We start from the raw sequence: 15,853 nt of genomic DNA on the forward strand, positions 1-15,853 counted from the left end.
GACAGTGACCCAGGTCCGGGATCGAGCCTGGGACCTCGGAGCCGTGAGATAGCAGTGCTACCCACTGCGCCACCGTGCTGCCCTTACACTTTTTAATATATTACTGTATTTTATATGTACTGCCCGTCGCGGTCTCTTCTCTCCTCCCACCTCTATAGCAGGCACCAATTTGTTCTATGATGAATCTGATCCCCAAGTGATACTTGCCTAATATTGTTGCAGAAAAGAATTGTTCCTGACAAAAGCATGAACAACTGTGCACAAGCATTGAAACAAATGACAGATTTTAAGAAAATATGATGTTCCTATAACAAAGTTGCCATTTTATTCAAAGAAAGTGCAATCATTATACATATATTCTAAGCATTATTATTGATACATACTTCAGAGGCACATTGTATCTGTTAAGCACTTTATTTATATATTGCACATTGTGATAATAACAGTATGTGTTTGGGTGCAGATTTTAAATTGAGGATGTGGCTTTTTACCTTCATTTCATGACTGATGTGTTATTTGATTAATATAAGTCAGCAAATACTCTTTATCTTTAGGTGATATACCTCATATTATCAGTCATTTTAAATGCACTTATTAAGGAGGCAGGTTAATGATTCACACTCAAGTGTAAGCATTCTGCATACATCACATTCTGCTACATAAGTTACCATAATGCTTTTGTCTTCCTCTTTTGTGAACACCTATTGCTTACCAAACCCTTGTCTCATAACAAGGTACAGTATTATCGTGGGAGTTTTTTTCCACATTAATCACTTTGTTCCTTGAGCCAGTATTTCTTTGGTGATTTTTTTTTTCTTTCCACAAAATCATTCGTTCTGCCTTTTATTCATCTGCTTTTTTAGTTTTGTCTGTTGTCTTTGCCTCTTCTTTAGTACTGGAAGACTTCTCTGATTTCCCCTCTTTATCATCCTTAGCTTGCGTTTCATCTTTAACTTCAGCCGCTTTTGCCTTTATGGGCTCCTTGCTAATTTGTCCTTTTTCTGCTTCCTTTTCCTGATCTTTCGTCGATTCTGGGGCAGGTTTAATTATTTCTGATTTTTTCACTGTCTCGGTTACTTCATCCTTTGTTTCCTTTTTACTTTCTTTATCTGTTACTTTGTCTTTAACATCTGGTTTTTCAGATTCCTTCACTTTTGTTGTGGGATCTGGTGTAGTTGGTTCTATCTTTGTACTTTTTGATTCTTCTTTTGATGGCTCAGCTTTTTCGATCTTCACTTGAGGCGTAGGCTCGGGTATAGAAGAGCCTTTCTTTTCTTTAGGTTCCTCTTTGGGCTCTGGTTTGGCATCTTTCTTTTCTTCAGTTTTAGGTGCTGATTTGGCATCTTCCTTTTCTTCAGTTTTAGGTGCTGATTTGGCATCTTCCTTTTCTTCAGTTTTAGGTGCTGATTTGGCATCTTCCTTTTCTTCAGTTTTAGGTGCTGGTTTGGCATCTTCCTTTTCTTCAGTTTTAGGCGCTGATTTGGCATCTTTCTTTTCTTCAGTTTTAGGCGCTAATTTGGCATCTTCCTTTTCTTCAGTTTTAGGCGCTAATTTGGCATCTTCCTTTTCTTCAGTTTTAGGCGCTGATTTGGCATCTTCCTTTTCTTCAGTTTTAGGCGCTGATTTGGCATCTTCCTTTTCTTCAGTTTTAGGCGCTAATTTGGCATCTTCCTTTTCTTCAGTTTTAGGTGCTGATTTGGCATCTTCCTTTTCTTCAGTTTTAGGTGCTGATTTGGCATCTTCCTTTTCTTCAGTTTTAGGCGCTGATTTGGTATCTTCCTTTTCTTCAGTTTTAGGCGCCGATTTGGCATCTTCCTTTTCTTCAGTTTTAGGCGCAGATTTGGCATCTTTCTTTTCTTCAGCTTTGGGCTCAGGTTTTGTGTCTTTCTTTTCTTCAGGTTTAGCTGGTGTTTTTGATTCGTTTTCATCTTCATCTGGTTTAGAGGGTTTCTCTGGCTCCTTTTTCTTTTCTACTTTTGCTGTTTCTTTACTTTCAGGCTCCTTTTCTGCTTCTCCTTTCTCCTCTGTTGCCTTACCTTTGGTTTTCGGTTCAGCCGGTTTTACTTCATCCACTGTGCTGATTGGTTCATTTTGGTCTTTGGTGGATTCTTTTTCTGGCTTTTCTTTTGGTTGCTCCTTTTTCACCTTCTCTTCCTCTACTTCTACTTTTTCTTCAGCTTTCTCATCTATAGCTGACTTTGCTTTATCTTCTTCCTCGGCTGTTTCAGTCTTTGTGTCTTCCTCTTTTGCAGCTTCTTCATCGGACTTAGTCTCTTGGTCACCTTTCTCTGCTTCTTCAATCTCTTCCTCTGCTGCTTCTTCAGCTTCTGCCTTTTCATCTTCCTTTTCAGCCTTCTCCTCCTCTTTGTTTTCTTCTTCTGTCTCTTTGGTTTCTTCTATGGCAATGGTCTCTTCTGTACTCTCTTTCTCCTTGTCAGCTGGTTTGGCTTTTTCTTCAGTCTTAGTTTTAATATGGTTTGGTAGAGTGGGGACTTTCGGATAGCCTTCTATGTAAGCATAGGGAGATGCCCCAATAAACCTTGACTCTTCACCCTCCAGTAGTTTCCTTTCCAAATGAAAGTAACAATAATAATGATTATTATTAATAACAATAATAACAGTTGTCATAAAGTCTGTTATGTCCTTTTAACAAAATCACCATTTACTCATTAGAATTAAATGAAAGACAAGGAGTACTGCACAGCTGGCAACTGGAAAATGCTAGAAACATAGAGTAGATGGTCAGCATCTGAACCAGAAATGGAGCTGAAATTAAGAAGTTTGCCCCATCTTCCTTATAATATTAATCTTTTTAGTGTCACAAGTAGGCTGACTGTGAAAATCCCCTAGTCGCCACACTCCGACGCCTTTTCGGGTACACTGAGGGAGAATTCAGAATGTCCAATTCACTTAACAAGCATGTCTTTCGAGACTTGTGGGAGGAAACCAGAGCACCCGGAGGAAACACACGTAGGCATGGAGAGGACATGCAGACTTGGCACAGACAGTGATCCAAGCGGGAATCAAACCCAGGACCCTTGCGCTGTGAAGTAACTGTGCTACCGTGCCATCCCAACTGACAGAATGATAATAGGTCAGATTAGCTTTGTCCTTTTTTTTGTGGACAGGACATACCTGGACAATTTCTCTTTTTGGCAGTGTTATATCTGTACAAGTAAAGCTTGCCCGGAGGGCTAGTTATGAGCCCAATTCATCAGCACTACAGCTGGGCAGTACCCTGGCGCTGTGAAGCAACAGTGCTAACCAGTGTGCTACCGTACCGCCCACTTACACGCCTCATTCTCATTTCTAGCTTTTCTGTTTAATTCAGTGCCATCAATTGTCTAAATTCCAATTCGGTGACTTTCTTCCCTTTACGATGGTTATGTTTCCCAAAACTCAAAACTACCAACCATTCTGCAACATCTGTTCTTCATGTCTGTCTTTGTATGACAACACCATTCTAACCATTACATATGAGCTATTGCCTTGTGCACTCTTTCCTCTAACATTTTGACGCCCGCAAGCTTGCTCACGCAACACAACGCGCTTTGCACCATTACCTGTAAGCCGCAATTTCAATATCCAAAGCCATTTTAACATTGAGCAAATCTTGGTATTCCCTGATTTGCGAAGCCATTTCCCATTTGATGTTTCTCAAATCGTTTTCTAGCTGCTGAGCCGCTTCCTATAATATGAAACATGTTCCAGAAATAAGTGGGTATGTATGCATATCAAAACTTTTCAATTACGACAAATTCAGGATCAGACGTTGTTAGTATATTAACATGTGCAATTGGAAATATCACCCCAAAAACGCTCAGATCCCTCTCTAAGGTATTGAACTTAATCAGACTAACTTGTAACCTTGAGGTTAAACAGTATAAATCCAATGAATTACATTCTAAGAGTCAGTTTTAGAAGTTAAACGATTTTTTAAAACAAAAATGTAAAAATGCTTATTTTCCCTAAACTTCTTATTTTACCGATTGTTTTAAAATAGTTGAGTCACTAAGATAAATATATCAAAATGACCTGGTAGCTGGAAAGGTCTGCATTGTGCCTGTCGTCCATCTCAAACATTTGCCTCTCCAGTGAGTCCTTGGTCCCAGTCAGCGTCTCCAGCTCCGTGTTCTTGCACTGTAGATGCCTGCGATACTCCAGGATTTCATCCTGAGCTGCGTGGATGGCGTCCGTGTTGACCTTGGCGGCCTGGTTCAGCTTTTCGAACTTGACTTTGAACACCTCCTCGGTCTGGCTGCTGGTCTTGATGGCGTGGCCTTCCATCTGGGCTCGGATGTCTCGGAGCGCGGCCGTAATGTCGGACTTGAGGGAGTCCCTCACCTCCAGGGTGATCTGGGAGCCCTGGATTTGGTCCAGCAGGTCGCGCACTTCGTCGTCGTGGTTGGCCTTCATGGCGGACGCCTCGTCCGTGAGGAACTGCAGCTTCTTCTCCAGCTCCAGCTTGGACAGGCTGGCGTCCTCCGCGTACTTGCTGAGGGCTCGCACGCTGGCCTCGATCTCCTCCCGCAGCCGGTTCTCGTCGTCGTGCCTCTGCCGGAGGTGCTGGATGTCCTCCTCCAGGTGCTCCTGCTCCAGCTGCAGCTGCGCCTTGTCGCTGCCCAGCTGCACCGCCACGCTGCGGAGGTCCCTGATCTCCCGCTCGTACAGCTCGCCAATGGCCGACCTGCCCGCCTGCTGCTGCCGCAGTGACGCAGCCTCCGCCTCCAGGTTGCCATTCTGCAGCTCCAGGCTCCGCACCTTGTCGATGTAGGTGGCGAAGCGGTCGTTCAGCGTCTGCAGCAGCTCCTTCTCGTTGCGGGAGGAGGAGGAGCGCGGGTCGCCGTTCAGCAGCCCCGAGTCCAGGCTCTCGGTCGACGAGGCGGTGAGCTGGGAGCCGTAGCTGGCCGCCAGCCGCTTGTACGAGGCCACCGCCGTGCCGGGACCGCGGGACCACGTCTGAGAGTGGAAGCCGCTGCTGGCCATGGAGCCGGCAGAGCGGGACGCGGCCCGGGGCGACTCCCCAAAAACCCTGCGGTAAGAGCTGCCGCCCAGCATTGTATCCAGACTGTAGCTCATCGTGCTGAGAGGGAAGGGGCAGAGAGCGCCACTGCAGTGGCGAAGGGAGGAGGCGCCTCCTTTTATACACCGCAGAATGTGCGAACTTGGCAGGAACCTTAGTCAAGCGACGTCTCACTCACCAATCTGCTGAAGATGTCTCTTTCCACCCCTCCCACTCCCCCCCCCCCCCCCCCCACACCTCTTGTATGTGGAAAAAGAAACTATTTTAACCAGATCAGGTTACAGATAAATGCAGATGACGGTCCTTAAAACAAGCGATCGCATTTTGAGTTAAATTCTCTTTGCACACAATTCCTTTTTTTTTTGCATACAATTAAGCAATTGCTCTGGCAACGTTGTGTTCGTTTTCTATTCTAAATAAATGTGCTATTATGAAAAACGTGGTAAGTCAAACTGGGGCAGATTTCGCGGCATTTTGCTGGTGAGATGATTCCTGATGTCTTGCGTTTTGTCCAGATGTTTAATTACGATCCGCATCGTCATTAATTATTCAGGTTGTAAAAACGAATTCTTGCACGGAGTCTAATAAATTTAAGCCGTTGTAAGATAGCTTGCATGTTGTCTCTAAATGTACGTGAGTTCTTTAGTGCGTGTAAAAAGTTTACGTTACTTAGCTAGAAGATCTCAAGTTTCTTCCTCATGTTATGCCAACTGCGATGGTGGGGGGGGGGGGGGGGGGGGATATTGTGTTTTGGTTATTTTCCTGCTAACCATAAACATGTAAAAAAGTAAGGCCCCCGGACATGCACACACACACACGTGAAAGGTTTGGATTTATATGCTTGCAAACGGAACATGTTTTCAGCACTATACTTCCCAGACAGCGCCTTCCGCAGTGTCGTATTTTACAAAGGTGTGGCCTTTATTGCAAAATGAGAGCTATTGTTGGGCGGTCTAACGCGCGTTCCCGTTGAATATAGCAAGCACTTTTAAAACAAAAAAAATGAATGTACATTGCAGTTTTATTTTTTAAATTGCAAATGGATCAGAAACGGTCAGGATCCGCAGGATCCCGTAACGCAACAGACACCGTAATTCTGCAGTAAGTCATGTCAGTGGACTGGGAAGTAAGTCCTGCCAACCCTTAAAAAAGCTAATGCAATTTTAGAAACGGGCAACGTCACGTTAAACCTTCATGTTTGATATAAATCTAGTTTAGGAGTGCAATTAATTTTCAGGCAGTGTGAAGCTACCAGTAAACGTTATTAAATGAGCTGGTAGATTAATTTAAAAGGATGAAAATCGTTCACTTCACTGCAGAATCAGAAGTCAATTCTCCAATCCACTGAGAGCAAAATAAGCTTTAACTATCATTTGCTGGTGAGGCGTTTTCCTTTAGTTTTATATAAGAGCACACATATTATTCGTTCTGCATGTCGACAATCTGCATTGGTAGCAAGTATTTGAGGGAGAAAGCATCTCAAGACGCTTCCAGTAGAGACCAGGAAAAGATGGACGCTGGACCAAAAAAGCAGAGAATAGGGACAAAAATCTTAATATTTCATGTGTGAGTTTTAAAATGGTTACTGACAGGTTATTCATTCTGGGTGGTAGCATCATGTCTGACCACACCCGTGCAGTATAATAATAATAATCTTTACTGTCACAAGTAGGCTTAATTAACACTGCAATGAATTTATTGTGAAAAGCTCAACAGAACAGGCCACTGAGTAAGCTGAATAGTGAGCCCCCCCCCTCCCCCCCCCCCCATTCACTCCATACAAGGATGATATGCCTAATAGTAATAAACTTACTGCTACTTTACAATAAACGTATTTACATTGTATTTCTAAAATAAACTTACAGAAAAAAGACACTGTCCTCCAATTGACCTCAGAAAAAGCTCCATCTTGGCAATGGGTATATTATGTTTTATATCACATTGAACCGCAGGACATTACCGAGAAGAATATTTCCGTTTGGCTCATTGTAAATGTGTTAGTCCTTTGCTAGAACACTCTAGTAATAAAGTAATAAAGACAGAAAACACTATATAACTCATCATGTCTGGCAGCATCTGTGGAGAGTGGAAAAGAGTTAACGTTCTGAGTCCGCATGACTTTTCTTCAAGGCTCTGAAGACGAATCACGTGGACTTGAAACATTAACTGTGTTTCTCTCTCCACGGATACTGCCAGGCCTGCTGAGTTTATGCAGCGTTTTCTGTTTTTATTTCAGATTTCCAGCATCCACAGTATTTTGCTTTTATTTTAATCCAGAAAATACTCCCACTGCCTGCTATCTCACTATAGCCCCAAATGTTCTTCAACTTCAAATTATTATCTACTTTCACCATGGTTTCTACCTCAATAATTTATTATGGCAAAGTCATGTTGTAACAATTTGTTGTGTCAAGAAGTTTCTCCTAACCTCTTTCCCTATTCTTTTAGTGATAATTTTAAATTGATGACTCCTCATCGCCAGCTCCTGAACTAAAGAAAAGTCTTTCACTACCACCCTATGAAAAATGTTCAGAATTTTCAAAACCCCAATTAAATTGTAGTTTCATCTGCTCCAATGAAAATAGCTCCAGTATCTTGACTTAAATCATAATTTTAGTTTTCCAATCCTGTTAAGATTCTGGTGAAATGGTGCTGATGATGGTTTGATGTCCTTTCTGTGATAGAGCACATAAAACTACGTACAATACTCTAAATGTGTACAGATTTACCTTTGCCTCTTTACTTTGTACTCTCTGCCCCATTTCCAAAATCCTCGATGCTACTTCAGTGTTGTGTTTTTTTGATATTTTGTTCCAAATCGTTGATGTATATTTTTCTCCCAGGCAAGTACACTCATTAACTTGAAACCTTATTTTCATGTCTGTGCGAAACTGGTTTGGGGACAACCAGTGAGAGATACGGTTCTCAATTCTTATCCATACCACTCTTAAGATTGCTAAATCGTTCTCCAATTGGTATCCGTAATTCATGTTACACTAATTGTCCTTAATTTGTTTTATCTCTCCTTGGACCTACTTTGTGATGTGCTGTATTTACACCATTTGTTCCTTCACATTTTCTGCTAACTATCTCATCATGGTTTATGCCTCCAACTGCACAGTTAGTTGGAATATAGGAGGTTCTAAATCTTGAAGAGACAAAACCGAGTCACAATTGCATCATCACTGACATCAGGGCGTGTGAGAAGAGTACATAAGCCTTTTTTTTGTTACAATTCTGAGTTTCTTTTAGGATTATTGTGTTTTATAAAATTTCTATATTTTGGGATGGTAGCTTTAAATGTAGGAAAGTTGAAAGGAAGTTGGGATCAAATATAATGGATTAACATTTCTGCTGGGATACAAAGCTAATATGTTTCCTGTTGCTATGGAGAAGAGGGCAAATTAAGCTATTTTGAGATCATTACAGGTTTCCCTATAAACTCATGCATTTCACAGACAAGCAGAAGTTGCAGGTTGGCCTTGTAGACCACGATCTGAGTCCAGTAGAGAAAGCAACAACAAAAAAAGCTGCCAGGTCTGCACCGTAAGCAAAGAAAATGATGATAACACATTCACCATGCGAACATGGGTGGGAACTCATGCTCAGATTGAAGACCAAGTTCATGAGGAATTAAGACTTGCCTACATTGGAACTGCAAGAAAACATTACAGTGTAACCCTCATAATGAAAGATAGTTCTGGGATTAGAGAAACTGGCTGGAAAAGTAAAAAGGAAGCAACCTGAAAACTGGGCGCACCTGTGAACTGTCTCCGATAAGAACTGTAATTCTGTGGAAAGTGAAATGTGTGATAAGTAAAAATGAATCATTTATTTCTATAGTTCAAAGTATAAGTTTCCAAAAAAGTAAATAGTGTTTAATCAATTATGCTTATAGTCATTTGCCCAAATGTCATTTTTCATCTGTCAATTGGAATTTAACTTTAAATGTTACCAGTATTTAAGTGGATCATAACAATTCATAGGAAATCGTAATGGAAAAATTGATGACACAATATGTGAAATAGGATGGCTAGCACAAGCATTTATAAACAGTAAACTAAAGACAATGGCTGTCCAAAGAGTCTTAAATTGCATATGAATTGATCAGTAAAATGTCATAGACAAGGACCAAAAATAATCAAAAAGGTTAATAGAGTGCTAGGTTTACAATCTAGAGGACGAGAACACGAGAGGACTAAAGTCAAGCTGCAGATGTGCAAAGCCCTGGTTGCACCGCACCTGGAGTGCTGTTAGCGGTCCAGGGCTTCATATCTTCGAAATAATATGTTGACCTTGTAGGGAACACGGCACAGATTTACCAGAATGATACGTAAACCCAAAAACGTTAACTGAGTAGAAACCACACAAACTAGGGCTTGATTGCCTGGAATTCAGAAGATGAGGGGTGGTTTGATTGAAGTTTACGAAATAATAATGGGAACTGATAGGCTAGACATAAACTATTTCCACCGGTTTCGGTTGTCTAGGCCGAGGGGCATAGCCTAATATGTAGAACTGAGCCTTTCAGGAATGCAATTAGGAAACACTTCAAAGCGAAAAGGGGCGTAGAAAACAACACTGTTCTGCAAACGGCAGTTGGTTTTAGATTTGAGATTGACTAATTTTTGTTACAGGAAGTTTTGTTATCCAAAGTTTTAGAACGGGGGAAAGGTTGGTGTATGGATTTAGGTAAGAAACCAGCCATAGTCTTATGAATGATGGCCCAGGCTCCAGGGTAGTTTCTGTGTTATGAGGAAGTGCGTGCAAAACGCTTTTAGTATACTCCAGTTAATTTTATTATATTATATTCCAGTTATTCCATATATTATATATATATATTCCAGTTAATTTTACTTTAATATGCTGGAGACGGTCTGTCTGCATGAGTTCACAAAACAATAATAAAAGTGTACAGCCCAGAAAGCGTCGATATCTTGAAGACGTCCAATAAATGTTTTGCCCCCAGTGTCTTTTGGTGAACCTGCTGTCGATTGAAAACAGTCAGGATTTAGTTAAAAATTTACGAATCAATCAATGAGTTCCACGAGTAGTGTTAACTCTTCCATTTTTCTATACTTCTTTAATGATAGTTCTGTGTGTTTTAATTCACCTGGAAATAAAAGGGCTCTTTTACCAAACCATTTCCGGTCAATAAAATCCGTCCAGACTGATGGAACAAAAACGGAAAGTGTTGGGTGGTGGTGGTGTGTGTGTGTTGAGGGGAGAGGGGAACTCAGCAGGTCTAGCATTGTCTGTTTTTGTTTCAGATTTCCAGCATCCACAGTATTTTGCTTTCATTTTAGTTGATTGATTAAATATATGAATTCGTTGATGCCCGAGAAAATATTCGATATAAAAGGGAATTGCACTGAACAACCCGATCTTCATTGATTGTCGACTTGGTACCCCTTAGGTTCCAGATTTGAGCCCCCCCCCCCCCCCTCCCCCTCCCTCAGAATTTTTATTTTATTTTATTTTTTGTTCTTCTATAGAATCATTAGGGACATTTAAGCGACTCTTAGACAGGCTCATGGGCTGCATTAAATTGAAGGGGTGTAGGTTAGGTTCTTAGATTGGGATAAATGGTCCGCACAACATCGTGGGCTGAATGGCCTGTACTGTGCTGTACTATGTTCTTTAATAGCTCAAAGAAACCAATGATTTCATTTTAACGCAAATCAGGTCGCTGGTTGCAGACTCCCCATCAATATCCAATTCATTTCAGCAGAGCCTGTAGCTCCGAATATATCATTGTAAACGTTAATAAATGTAGGAATATAGCGACAAAAACGAAAGGCCTTCCTCTAACTTACTTCTATCGTCCCATTTCGTTAGATGTCATGCTCAAAACTTAAGTACCGACATGTAATTTAGCTCTTTAAAATAATTTTAATAAATTATCCTGTTTTAAAGACCGACATTGTTTAACCGAACGGAAAACTGGTTGTTTAATCCTGTCTGAACAGTCAGATAGAATATTGTGATTTTAGAAATCTCATAAAAAAATACAAACCCCTTTGAATGTAACATTCTTACCTATTTAAATTTACAACCCTTCAAACACAAGAATCTTCAGACTGAAGTATCAGGTTCTCTTTTATTCATTTCAAGGTTAATGGAATTTTAAATTAAGTTAAGCATGGACGATGACAAATGCTAGAAGAGACATTATTTGTGATCCCCATATTTCATTAAAAAATAGCAAAATCCAGTCTTGTGGCAGCTACACATTAAGGAACTTGTTGTGAAAGTTGATATTTTTTATTCATTAGATATCAACCTAATGAAACTATTAAAATTGTACATAGTAAAGTGGTTTAATTTCTCCTCTCTTCCACCTCAGAAACTGGTCACTTCATCTTTAATGTGGCAGTATTTCAGTACAACCCCTGATGGGTTTGTAACCCTTACAGTCATTTAGCAATATCTATATGGGTGTGTTAGTGCCTTCAAAGTATAAACTGTGGCCGGTGAACAAAAATGGATTCTGCCCTGAAGTTGCAGCCTCTCTCTGTCCTCGGACGTGGAAGTGCAGCCGGCGCTTTGCACCCATCGGGGCGACAGACAGAGCGCACCTTTTGTGGTGTTTTCCGAGAGAGCCGAACGCGGCATTCGGTAATTTCCGCCGCCGCCCGAAGCCGAGTCTCTTCGTGTGCCGAAGGTAACGTGCTCAGCCTTCGCCATCCGGTTGAAATTGATGACGAGCAACACACAAAACAACAACGTCCTCCAAGCCGGTGGTTGTGATGCTGTCATTTTAACCAATAAACCGCCAAATGGTTGAGGGGCGGGGGCGGCTGGAATTTGAAGAGCGATATGACAGCCTTCATTGTGAGTACCGTGTGGCCGCCCGCCTGCTTGCCGCAGGCTGACAGGGCCGGCGCTCTCAGCGGGCCTCTCCTAAAATGGCGGTGGCCCCCTTCCACTCCCAGTGCGTTTGTTATATTCACAGCAATACACACGTAAAATATATTTTACAATGTAAAGCGGTTCACTCTCAGCCGTCCTGTCAATGACGATGCTGCAAAGAGAGACCGTGTTTTCTGACCGCGGTGTAGTCACCTGTGTCAGCCGGTGCCTGCCTTCCCTGGGGTTGGTTAAAAGATTGAAAGCGCAGCGTTGTGCTTCACATCAGGCTCGTTTCGTGCTGAGCCTGACGGATAAGAGAAATCGCGCGTTTGATCAACCGTTTCTGGCCGACCTCAACAGACAGGACAGTTTTTTTTTTGCTTTGTTTAAAATATTGCATTTAATACAAGGGGGGGGGGGGGGGGCAATAGAAGACCTCTGCAATCTTGTCAAATCCAAAGGGAAATGACGAGTTCGATTCTTGCGCATTACCATCATCACAAGAGGGAAACTTTTTCTCTATTGTGCCTGCATCATATTTTACCTTTTGTAAAACAATAAATGAAAAAAGTACACGCTTGTGGAAGGAGATATTACTAGTTGTGCATAATGGCAAACCGTTTTCTACAGTTTTTGACGTATGTTTTGAGACATCGGTCTGACTATTTAGGCTCCAAGTGCAAATTCCCCAAGCACGTCTGTGTTTTACCGGTGGCTTTTACTTTTAACCACACACTGTTTTTTGTGCCAGTTAAGACGCTTATTAGTCATACATAAAACTGTTAGATATCAACATAACCTTCAAACTGTATAGTACCCTGTGGCTATTTTAGATTAATTTGAGAACTATTTCCAATCATAACTTTATGAAAAGTTTAAAAAAAAAAGTTGGATTCATAGGTTTCGTTTAAGTGTCCACTAAGCTGAACATTTTTGAATTTGTAGCAAATAAATTAAAATGAATCTAAAATTAAGCTGTTTAAATGTAGAAATCTTGTAACAGTAGAGTGTAAAACCAATTTACCCTGTATTGCTGAATGAATGCAATGGCCTTCAAGGAGTGTGTAGAATACATTTTGCGATGAATACTTCAGGGTTCCAAATTTGTAGTTTAATATCCTGCATGTTGATTAAAGTAAGAAGAGATTTGATTTGTAATTATTTAAAAAGTTTCTCAGTTACAGTTAATGACTGTTCTGTCATAATGACTTTCTTCATCCACAGTAACAAATATAACTTCCAAGAGTTCTGGAATCCAATGTGTGCAGTAATCCAAATGCATAAAATACAAGTTGGGGAGCATTAGCTCAACACCTTCACCTCATCTGGTTTTGAAATGTGTGGAGAGTCAATTGAAATGGATAATTTTTTGGTTTAGGTTTAGTGTTAGTGGTTTAGGATTAGTGGGTTTAGGGTTAGTGGTTGTTAGGACTTGTGGTTGGTGCTAAAAGTTAGTGATGAGGGCTAAGGTTGGAAATCGCTGTTGACATGACAATTGTTGGTGGACATGCCCATAAATATTTTCAACATCTCTTCCATTTAGGTATGTGAAATGTGAAGGCTCTTTTCTGGTTACATGTTTTCTGTGCGACAGAATAAGGATTTTGTGTTTTTAGTGATTCCATCAATGTCAAGTGCAGCAGAATCACTGAGTCATGCCGCTCTAATCAGGAAAGGATAAACACTTTATAAATAGTTAAGTATTTGCACCATGAAATGAAATTAAAATCGCTTATTGTCACGAGTAGGCTTCAATGAAGTTACTGTGAAAAGCCCCTAGTCGCCACATTCCAGCTCCTGTCCGGGGAGGCTGGTACGGGAATTGAACCGTGCTGCTGGCCTGCTTGGTCTGCTTTAAAAGACAGCAATTTAGCTGAGTGAGCTAAACCAGCCCCTAAACCAGATCATACTCTGGTCTTGGATTCTGGAGCTGGGCAGTTAGTTCTGAAATGGTTCTGGGGGTGGGCAGCTTTAATTTGTAATTTAATACTCTGCACATAAATATAAATTGTCTACTTTAAGACGTGACTATCTTTACTTATGATTTCAATACCCATATTTTCTCCATATGCCCTCTCCCTTTCCTTCCCCAGTCTTTCCAAACTTTTGCATCTTGATTGTTGTCCACAGCCTGTTCTGTTGCAAACCTGTTGTAGTTGGATGTGTTTTTTCAACAAAACACTGGGAAACCCACTTGAATGCTGACCAGGCATTCTCCACATTGTGACTGGCAGATTTTATCTGAAGCACTGGGCAGTTCAGATTTCTGGACTGTGGCTTAGGATTTTGTATCTGTTGTTAAGTGAGAATGTTAAAAAGAAAAGAAAGTTAGAAGAAACTTATGATAGATGAAAAATTAGATGAGACAAACTTTACTTTTATAAAGAATTAAGAATCAAGAAAAGGGTGAGAAAACTACAAATGATGCTTGGATAATTGGTTCTCCATAGCTGTATTTGAATAAACCAAATTGTAACATTCATGTTTTGGCATCTGACATCCACTGATATTTTCAGTTTTACATTTCTCTTGTCGCCATATTTTCCAAAATACAATGCAAGAGTTCTATATTAAGAGAATAGCTTGGACAAACTTAGTTCCTAAATTAATAAACTGTAACCACCTAACAGATTCCACATGTAGCTTGACAGCGCCCAGCTCAACCTCCCTACCACCTCCTCCTCTCTGGACCCCTTTACAACCTCTGATAACAAGAGCGTGTCAGAGGCTGGGTATTCTGTATGATGTAACTCACTTCCTGACTCCCCAAAGCCTGTCCACAAGGCACAAGCTAGGTGAGTGATGGAATGCTCTCACTTGCTTGGATGAATGCAGCTCCATCAACATTCAAGACGCTTGACACTGTCCAGGACAAAGCATCTTCTTGAGGTCCATTAGGGATGAACATCAAATGTTGGCCTTGACAACGACTCTCACATCGTAAAAACAAACAAGAATTGAGGACCCAGGTTCGATCCTGGCCCTGGGTTACAGTCCGTGTAGAGTTTGCACATTCTCCTCATGTCTGTGTGGGTCTCACCCCCACAACCCAAAGATGTGCAGGATAGGTGAATTGGCCATGCTAAATTGCCCCTTAATTTGGAAAAAAAGAATTGGATACTCTAAAAATTTTTAACATAAAACAAAGAAGAAAAAGTGATCTGTTGCTACCTCAAGACTTGACTGTCCAATGTTCACTTGTCTGGCATTCCACCTTGCACCCTTTGTAACTTCATCTAATACCCCACTGTCCATATTTTAATTTGCACCAAGTCTGATTCACCTATTACCCCGTGCTGTCTGACCCAAATTTGTCCTCGGTCTGGCAATGCCTTGATCTTAAACTTCTTATCCTTGTTTTCTACCCTTTCCACCCCTATTTCTGTAACCTCTATTGCACCAAAATGTCTGTGTTCCTCCAATTCTAGGCCTTTTGCATATTTCATTACTCGATCATTGGCAACCAGAACTGCAGCTGCTTTAGCAATAAGTTCTGGAATTGCCTTCCTTAACCTGTCTGTCTCGCTCCGGTTTTAAGGTGCTCCCTAAAACCCCTCTTTGACCAAGGCTTAGATCGCTGGTCATAATATTTCCTTTTGTGCTTTGGTGTCAAATTGTCATTGGAAACACGATGTTAAAGACACTATTTAAATGCAAATTGTCAAATTTAGCTGCTTAGATTTAATTGTCTTACATAATGTACGCAGTAGGAAAGTAACAAATTATGTTTAGCTATCAAGGTCAAAGCGAGCAACATAGAAAACCTCGTTGGATGATAATTTTGTTCAGTGTGCTTAGATGACCGAAGGAAATATCAAATCTCACTTGATTATTGCATTTTGTGCATTGCCTGCATCTTTTCTAGTTCCGACAGCACACTGTAAGTATCATGGGAATATGCTATCGATCATTTGCACCCTTGCTGATGCAGTAAATGTTTGCTGCAGTAGTGAATTTTGCAACATTAATCACAGTGCA

General features: G+C 41.0%; 2 protein-coding genes across 8 annotated transcripts in view; one reads left to right on the forward strand and one right to left on the reverse strand.

The window, feature by feature from the left end:
* Positions 1 to 297: 297 nt before the first annotated feature.
* LOC119955640 (neurofilament heavy polypeptide-like) lies at positions 298 to 5,121 on the reverse strand. Its single transcript, XM_038782097.1, has 3 exons — positions 4,036 to 5,121; positions 3,564 to 3,688; positions 298 to 2,566 (listed from the first exon to the last, which is right to left on the reverse strand). Exons 1-3 carry the CDS (start codon positions 5,077 to 5,079, stop codon positions 844 to 846), a joined length of 2,892 nt encoding a protein of 963 aa, XP_038638025.1. The 5' UTR covers positions 5,080 to 5,121; the 3' UTR covers positions 298 to 843.
* Positions 5,122 to 11,670: 6,549 nt separating this feature from the next.
* The window catches only part of zgc:193801 (uncharacterized protein LOC564476 homolog), a 98,237-nt gene continuing 94,054 nt past the window's right edge, over positions 11,671 to 15,853 (forward strand). For 3 of the 7 annotated variants that reach the window (XM_038782676.1, XM_038782466.1, XM_038782298.1), the window contains exon 1: positions 11,737 to 11,857. Coding sequence is in view for 3 of the 7 variants with exons in the window: in XM_038782771.1 (XP_038638699.1) it covers positions 11,803 to 11,857 (55 nt within the window). In the remaining 4 variants the exon portion in view is untranslated. Of the gene's footprint in view, positions 11,858 to 13,397; positions 13,419 to 15,853 lie in introns of those variants that run through there. The other 4 variants (XM_038782616.1, XM_038782226.1, XM_038782771.1 and 1 more) reach the window with 3 other exon arrangements.

This window comes from Scyliorhinus canicula, chromosome 1, assembly GCF_902713615.1.
Source record: "Scyliorhinus canicula chromosome 1, sScyCan1.1, whole genome shotgun sequence".
Taxonomy (NCBI): Eukaryota; Metazoa; Chordata; class Chondrichthyes; order Carcharhiniformes; family Scyliorhinidae; genus Scyliorhinus; species Scyliorhinus canicula.